The 8,526-nt window shown below is 52.3% G+C and overlaps 1 protein-coding gene across 1 annotated transcript; it reads left to right on the forward strand.

The window, feature by feature from the left end:
• Positions 1-1,053: 1,053 nt before the first annotated feature.
• On the forward strand, positions 1,054-8,261 carry LOC127203265 (zinc finger protein 383-like). Its single transcript, XM_051162056.1, has 4 exons — positions 1,054-1,141; positions 4,375-4,501; positions 4,968-5,054; positions 6,817-8,261. Exons 1-4 carry the CDS (start codon positions 1,109-1,111, stop codon positions 8,259-8,261), a joined length of 1,692 nt encoding a protein of 563 aa, XP_051018013.1. The 5' UTR covers positions 1,054-1,108.
• The last annotated feature ends 265 nt before the right edge of the window (positions 8,262-8,526 follow it).

Consider the following 8,526-nt stretch of genomic DNA (forward strand, 5'->3'; position numbering starts at 1 on the left):
TCAATTGACCTGCAGGGAAAAAAAAAAAAAGAGCAGACATTTTATTGGGTTCTTGAAGAGGCCTGAGGCATTAATTATGGACGTAGCATTAAAAAAAATTTTTTTTTTTTTAATTAAAGGCTTGGTCATGGTGGTACACACCTTTAATCCCAGGAAGCAGGCGTAGACCGATCTCTTTGAGTTTAAAGCTAGCCTGGTCTATATAGTGAGACTCAAAAGGATGAAAATTAAAGAGCCAGGCCTGGTGGCACACACATGCTTCCTTCTACTGTTGGGAGGCAGAAGAAGCAAGGGAATCTTTGAGTTGGAGACCAGCCTGGCTCTACTTAGTAAGACCCCATCTTTAAAAAGGAGGAGGAGGAGCTGGAGGGGAATGAGGAGGGGGAGGAGCAAAAGGAGGAGGAGGGAGAGGAGGAGGAGAAGAAGAAACCACCCAATGTTTATAAGAGGGTTTTCTATGCATGCTTGCAGATGCGTGGCAGGCTGTCCTGCCATGAGGGGATATGAGAAGACACAGTCCTTACCCTATTAGTGAGGTGGGAAGGGCACGTCCTGAGTGGGTAACAGGCCTTACAAGCTGCAGGAATGTGAATCCTCACCATCCATGTGAGTGAATGTCTCTCGGTAGCATTCCAGGCACAGTTGTATTGTTTGTTTCTCTTTTGAGATAGACTCCCGCTGTGTAGCCCTGGCTAGCCTGGGCTGTGTAGATGTGTATCAGGCTGTCCTTGAACTCACGGAGAACTCCCAAATGTCAGGGATTAAAGGCCACAGACTTTATTTATTTTATTATGTATACAATGTTCTGCCTGCATGTGTGACTGTCCACAAGATGTCATTACAGTAGTTGTGAGCCACCATGTGGTTGCTGGGAACTGAACTCAGGACCTCTGGAAGAGCAGACAGTGCTCTTAACCTCTGAGCCATCTCTCCAGCCCTCTTTTTTTTTGTTGTTTTAAAACCCCATCATGAACAGAAAGTGCAAGGCAGCATTCATCTGTGTCCACAGACTGAGGGCGCCAGAACAGGTCTTACGAGGCTTGACCTAGTTTCTCCTAATCTCATCTTTCTCCTCAGTTCTGCAGTTCTCCCAGAGGAGCAGAGAAACATGGCCGTGGTGGATGTCAACACCGTGTTCAAGGTGAGGCGAGGGGGGGTGAGGTTTACCAGCATGGTTCTACTTTTTCTTCAATATATGTGTGAACTACAAGAAACTATGTGGTTTTTTGTTTTTTGTTAAGCATCTTCCAGGCCTTGTACAGAACCCCGGTATCTGTGTGTTTCTGAGTTTACTTCCTTTATCTGTTCCTCGATTTCCTTATCCGAAAGTGGAGGAAGTAATAGCAGCTCTTCCTTTGGTTTTGTCTAAATTGACAGGTGCAGGGTTGCTAACAAATGCTGACACATAACAAAGAGCAAACGAGGTTATGACTGTGCTGTGGACTTCAGTCCAGGATTGCTACAGGCTCAGGGCCATCTCAGCCCACCAAGTAAATCCCAAACTCTCACTACATGAGACCCTGTCTAACCCACAAAGGAAAATGTTGGTAGGTAAAGAAAAGTAGCTTTCACTCTTAGATTTGCAGGTCTTCATAGTTTTGTTTTGTTTGTTTCTTTGATTTGGGTTTTTGTTTTTGTTTTTTTTGTTGTTGTTTTTTTTTAAAGACAGAGTCTCTCTGTGTACCCTTGTCTGTCCTGGACTCGCTTTGTAGACCAGTCTGGCCTCGAACTCACAGAGATCTGCCTTTCCCTGATTCCCCAAATGCTGGGATTGGTGCCACTGTGCCCGGCAGCTGATGACTCTTCCCGCACCCCGTTTTTTTTTTTTCCAGAGTTCCTCTCTCTGCTGGAAGTCACGCCCCCCTTTTCTGCCTTTGCTCTTGGCCATTCAACTTTTTATTGAACCAATCAGAAGGTGTTGGACAGAGTGTTTACAAAATACGATGCAGCCATAAAAATAAAATACAAAGACCTGGACTGTCCTCTGGTACAGAAACCAGCATTTGAATAATACAAAGACAGTCTTTACACGGCGCACAAATAATCACCCACACACAAGCTAGTAGGGCATTTTAAAAAGTAGTGGTCAGTGAGTAGTGAGGGCCCTAGCACACTGTGGGCTGGTGACTCTGCGTTCTGTAAGAAAGCGGGCTGAGAAAGCCAGTGAGCACCAGTTCCTGCCCCTGGGTTCCGGCCCTGCTTACGCTCCCGCCCTGACTTCCCTCAGATGGACAGTCATGTGGAAGCGCAAGGGCAGTGCACATTTCCCTCCCCAGGATGCTTTTGGACGTAATGTTTCATCGCAGTACTATCTACGGCCCTTTCAGAACACTAGTCAGTTCTCTTAACTCCCTGCCAGCCTCCCTCCCAGTTTCCAGTCCAGCCCCTTCAACCTTTTTACAAAGAGAACAGCCCACAGTTAGGGAAAGGAGAAAAGTAAATAAATAACTGCTCCTGAGGACCGTGTGTGGGGCGTGGCTGAACTACGGCCTCATCAAACGCCCAGGCAGCGTTCTGAAGCGCCCGCCCGCCTGCCCTTCCGCCCTCTGTTCTCACGTGCTTGAAATCGACCTCCCAGTCTGTCTTGCCCCACGCTGGGCGCCACGTCTAGAACCCTAGCTATTTCAGAACACCAGCCCCTTCTCTTGACTTCCTGTCAGCCTCCCTCCCAGTTTCCTGCCCAGCCCCTTCTCACATTTTCCCTTAGCTGTTGTTCCTCCCTCAGGTCCAACGGCCGGCTTAACACAGCCCCTTCTCAGTTTCCCCAATACTAGCAGCTCCAAACTGTAGCAGCTGTCCTAGCCTGTGTGCTCAGCTGGCTTCTCCTGGTGCCGCTGTTTCCCAACGGTATCTTCTGCCCCAACTGCCATCTCTTCTCGCTCAGCTAGCCCGCTCTCTCAGCCGCAGCTGGCTTTTTTATATATTATCCTGTTCCAACACTGAAGGTCATAGGGTCAAGGTAACCAACGCTGAAGGTCATAGGGTCAAGGTAACCGACGCTGAAGGTCATAGGGTCAAGGTAGCCAACGCTGAAGGTCATAGGGTCAAGGTAACCAATGCTGAAGGTCATAGAGTCAAAGTAACCAATGCTGAAGGTCATAGGGTCAAGGTAACCAACGCTGAAGGTCATAGGGTCAAGGTAACCAACGCTGAAGGTCATAGAGTCAAAGTAACCAATGCTGAAGGTCATAGGGTCAAGGTAACCGACGCTGAAGGTCATAGGGTCAAGGTAGCCAACGCTGAAGGTCATAGGGTCAAGATAACCAATGCTGAAGGTCATAGAGTCAAAGTAACCAATGCTGAAGGTCATAGGGTCAAGGTAACCGACGCTGAAGGTCATAGGGTCAAGGTAACCAACGCTGAAGGTCATAGGGTCAAGGTAACCAACACTGAAGGTCATAGGGTCAAGGTAACCAGCGCTGAAGGTCATAGGGTCAAGGTAACTAGCGCTGAAGGTCATAGGGTCAAGGTAACCAGCGCTGAAGGTCATAGGGTCAAGGTAACCAGCGCTGAAGGTCATAGGGTCAAGGTAACCAGCGCTGAAGGTCATAGGGTCAAGCTAACAGCTAAAGAATTGTTAAAGAGCCAGTTGACTAGCAACTGGGGATCCTTTAAAGGGCCAGGCACACGCGATAAATCACACCTCGGTGGTATTAACCCTCGCTAAGAGCACAGGCTAGCCCTGGGTTTCTAGCTGTCCTCCTCAGTGCTGGGGTTACGGGAGTGAGCAGTGTCTGGCGAGACTGCAGTCATTATTTGGTTGACTTTGCATGACAGAGAGACACGGTTGTCCTCACACTTGTGAACTTGACTCTGAAAGAATCCAGATTAAGAAAGACACTTGCCAAGATCAAAGTCGAGATTGTACATTTGTGTCATCTTGGTGGACATCTGTAGGCACGCTTAGTTCTCCGTGATGTGAGCGTGTTGGTGGAAGTGTGTGCACACGCTTAGTTCTCCGTGATGTGAGCGTGTTGGTGGAAGTGTGTACATACGCTTAGTTCTCCGTGATGTGAGCGTGTTGGTGGAAGTGTGTGCACACGCTTAGTTCTCTGTGATGTAAGCGTGTTGGTGGAAGTGTGTGCACACGCTTAGTTCTCCGTGAAGTGAGCATCTTTGTTCCTGACTCTTTAGCCCCCTCGAGGTCAGGCTGGAGGGCCCGAGGTCTCCCCCATGCAGTAAAGAAACGCCCCGGCAGCGTATTCAGGGCTCAGCAATGATTTCTCAGGAGCCAAAGTCCAGTTCTTTAGAACGTCAGCTTCCCTGGTGCTGGGAGGGGACGTGCCTTAGCAAACCTTGGAAAAGGTGTCTTAACATCTGCCTGGAATTATCTTCTTTATTGTGTGTCTGTGTTGCCTTGTGCTCTCCTTTCAGGAGCTGGTGGTGTTCGGGGACGTGGCTGTGGACTTCAGTAGGGAAGAGTGGGAGTGCCTGGGCCCCGAGCAGCGGTCCCTGTACCGCGACGTGACGCTGGAGAACTACAGGAGCCTCGCGTCCCTGGGTGAGGCCCTCCGCACGTCACGCTCAGGACAGGGTATTGTGAGGGATGAAGATCTGTGTGAGATGGAGTGCGCATGGGCAGAGCAGCCCGTGACTGCTGAGCCCGCGCTCCTTCCCCACAGCCCCCACCGCACAGCTGGTAAACGGCTTCCTTTCAAGTCCTTGCTACAGCACACATGTGCTTTCTCTAGACACTTTCCTTCTCGTTTTACTGTTTATCAGTGACTGCAGCAAGCAACCGCTGTTTACTAAGGTGCTTGTTAAATGGTGGCTGGCTTGCTTGTCTGTCTGTCTGTCCATCCATCTATCTATCCATCCATCTATGCCTTCCTTACCTACCTACCTATTTAAAAATCACATTCGTGCTGAGGATCTGCTGTTTGCTTTATGTTAAGCTAGTTCCGTAGCAAATGTCTCTCGCTGTTGCTTGCTTCTGTTTGTTTTTAATCCTCTCTTTCTTTGAGCAGGACTTGCCATTTCTAAGCCATCAGTGATTTCACTGCTGGAACAAGGCAAAGAACCCTGGATAGCAGAGCAAGCAGGATGGTACCCAGGTAAGGGCGTTGGGAGCAAGGGTTAGGGTTAGGGGCTTCTGGGGGAAACCAAAAGGAGCCACGGAGCGGTGGTGGCCATCTTCTGTTACAGTGTGGGAAGATCTGCGTGAGGCCAGTGTGCTGGAAGAAATAGTTTGAAAAGGGATCGGCAGCTTGTTTTTGTGTGTGTGTGTGTGTGTATTCTAATAATGCACACACACGTGCACACGCGCGCACAGCAGGAGTAGGTTCTCTTCTTGAACCATGGTGGGGCTCCAGGATTAGACTCAGGTCTTTAGGCTTCACAGTGAACCCCTTGATCTGCTGTGCCAGCGTTGTTTGGTTGGTTGGTTTTCAAGACAGGGTTTCTCTGTGTAGCCTCGGCTGCCCTGGACTGGCTTTGTAGACCAGGCTGGCCTTGAACTCACAGCGATCCACCTGCCTCTGCCTCCCGAGTGCTGGGATTAAAGGCGTGTGCCACTACGCTGGGCCAGAGGTCACCTTTGAAGAGTTAGTTCCACTCTCCGGGTGTGGGATCTGGGGACTCAATTCAGATTGTCAGGTTTTGCACCTTTACTCACTGAGCCATCTAATCTGCCCCTTTTACTTCTTAATTTTCTTCCTCTTCGTCTGTGCATAGTGTGTTTGTGTGTGTTCTGTTCACATGTGTGTATGAGTGCATGAGTGGGCAGGAGGTTAATGTTGGAGCTCTTTGTTAAAACCTCTCTCTCGGGCCGGGCGGTGGTGACGCACGCCTTTAATCCCAGCACTCGGGAGGCAGAGGCAGGCGGATCGCTGTGAGTTCGAGGCCAGCCTGGTCTACAAAGTGAGTCCAGGATGGCCAAGGCTACACAGAGAAACCCTGTCTCGAAAAACAAAAACAAAAAAACAAAAAACCTCTCTCTCTCTGCTTTTATTCTTTAATAATAATAATAATAATAATAATAATAATAATAATAATAATAATAATAATAATAATAATATCTGCCAGCATGTACACCTGCAGGCCAGAAGAGGGCATCAGATATCACTATAGATGGCTGTGAGCCACCATGTGGTTGTGGTTGCTGGGAATTGAACTCAGGACCTCTGGGAGAGCAGCCAGTGCTCTTAACCCCTGAGCCACCTCTCCAGCCCCTTATTCTTTCTTTTTAAGGTAAGGTCTTTCAATCAAATGCTCGCATTGCTAGCCAGGTTTCTCTGGGAGATAACTTCCCCTTCTCTCTGCCTCCTGGGAGGTAAGGTGAGCCTCCAGGCCTTCTTGGAGGTTCCCCAAATTCTGGGGATTGAAGTCTAGTTTTCCTGCGTTCCAGCAGGTGCTTTAAGATCATCCTTTTGAGGCTTGAGTGATGCCTTAGCAGTTAAGAGCACTGGCTGCTTTTCCAGAGTATCCAGGTTCAATTCCCAGCACCCACATGGCAGCTCACAACCTCTCTAACTCTAATAAAGGGGCCGAAGCTGCTTTCTGGCCTTTGGGGGGAGGCTGATCACACATGCTGCACAGGTACAGAGGCAAAAACCCTGACACAGATACAAAAATAAAATCTAAAACAAACAAACAAACAAACAAAACACAGCCCAGCACTCGGGAGGCAGAGGCAAGAGGATCTCTGTGAGTTCGAGGCCAGCCTGGTCTACAAAGTGAGTCCAGGACAGCCAGGGCCACACAGAGAAACCCTGTCTCGAAAAAAATAAAACAAACAACAAAACCCCAAAACGCACATCTTTTTGTTTCTAATGTTTCATGGCCTCCAGTGCTGACTACGTACTTGTTTTCTTCCAGATTTGCTGTCTGTGAGTGAAACTAAGACTTTCTCTCTAGAGAGCGACGTCTTCGGGAAGGGATCATTAAAGTGGAAAATCATAGGAAGAGTCGGCGATTCCTGCCTTGGGGGATCTTGTTTCGGAAACGACTGGACATGCAGGGGCCTCGCTGAGCCACAGCGGGAGGCCGCGGAGGGGCGCGCGGTGGGCGTGGCCGGCGCGGTGGGCGTGGCGGGGGTGACAGCCGCGCCGGGAACCGTGCCCGCCACCGACTCTGCTCGGCCTCCGCCCCCTGCCCCCAGGGAAGCGGCGCAGGCGGAACCGGGAGATGGCAGCGGCGACACCCCACCGGTACGGCTCCCCGCCAGCGACAAACTTAACGAAATGTACGAGACCGCCCTCGTGTACTACACGGAGCGGGCGAAGCGGCCGCCGGCGGCGCCGGAGTTCGCCGGGGAGAAGGAGTGCGGCCGCGGCTTCCCGTACGACTTCCAGCCCGCCCCGTACCAGATCAACAGGAAGCCCTACCAGTGCGAGATCTGCGGCAAGATCTTCGAGAAGCACGCGTACCTCGTGCAGCACAACCGCTTCCACACCGGGGAGAAGCCGTGCGAGTGCAAGGAGTGCGGCAAGGCCTTCACCAACTGCTCGCTGCTGGTGCAGCACCAGCGCGTGCACACGGACGAGAAGCCGTACGAGTGCCGGCACTGTGGCAAGGCCTTCCTCTACTTCTCCACCTTCTTCCAGCACCAGCGCACGCACACGGACGAGAAGCCCTACGAGTGCCACAAGTGCCAGAAGGCCTTCAACAAGAGCGCCAACCTCACGCGCCACCAGCGCATCCACAGCGGCGAGAAGCCGTACGCGTGCGCGCTGTGCGGCAAGACCTTCACCTGGGCCTCCAACCTCAACGACCACCAGAAGATCCACACGGGCGAGAAGCCGTACGAGTGCAACTACTGCGAGAAGGCCTTCCTCTGCCACTCGGCCTTCATGAAGCACTACAGGACGCACACGAACGAGAAGCCGTACGAGTGCCGCGAGTGCCCGAAGGCCTTCCGCCAGAAGGCGCACCTCATCCAGCACCAGCGCGTGCACACCGGCGAGAAGCCCTACGAGTGCAAGGAGTGCGGCAAGGCCTTCGCCTGCCCGTCCTACTTCAACCGGCACCAGCGCATCCACACCGGCGAGAGGCCCTACGAGTGCAAGGAGTGCGGCAAGGCCTTCATCGACTGCAAGACCCTGATCCTGCACCAGCGCATCCACACCGGCGAGAAGCCCTTCCAGTGCCCGCAGTGCAGCAAGGCCTTCCGGCAGCGCTCGCACCTGACGCAGCACCAGCGCATCCACACCGGCGAGAAGCCCTACGAGTGCAAGGAGTGCGGGCAGGCCTTCACGCGCCTCCTGCAGGCCAAGAAGCACCAGCGGGTCCACGCCGCGGGAGAGATCCTGTGCGTCGGGTAACTGTCACCCGACCGCCCTTGCTCGGCGTCCTCCCGCGCGCGCCCCGAAGGCCGGGGTTGACAGGTCAGGGACGCCTCGGTGTGCGCCCCTCGGCGGCCCAGACTGCGGGGAAAGCCTTCCGGGAGGGCGGGGTGTGAGCGCCGCGCGCTGCGGTCAACGCTGCGGAGCCTGGGCTGTCGGGCGGGGGCCCTCGCTTCCAGCTCCTCATTTGCAGTAAGAGTTTGTGAGAGAGGACCCTCTGGTGACTGTGTTCCCCCCTTTTCTT

The sequence above is a fragment of the Acomys russatus genome, chromosome 19 (assembly GCF_903995435.1).
Source record: "Acomys russatus chromosome 19, mAcoRus1.1, whole genome shotgun sequence".
NCBI lineage: Eukaryota > Metazoa > Chordata > Mammalia > Rodentia > Muridae > Acomys > Acomys russatus.

What these genes read in the sequence shown, in the direction of transcription:
- LOC127203265 (XM_051162056.1), top strand. Translation starts at nt 1,109, where the DNA reads ATGGCCGTGGTGGATGTCAACACCGTGTTCAAG. An exon ending in ATGTCAACACCGTGTTCAAG is followed by an intron (nt 1,142 to 4,374) that starts GTGAGGCGAGGG and finishes CTCTCCTTTCAG; the next exon opens with GAGCTGGTGGTGTTCGGGGA. An exon ending in GCAAGCAGGATGGTACCCAG is followed by an intron (nt 5,055 to 6,816) that starts GTAAGGGCGTTG and finishes GTTTTCTTCCAG; the next exon opens with ATTTGCTGTCTGTGAGTGAA.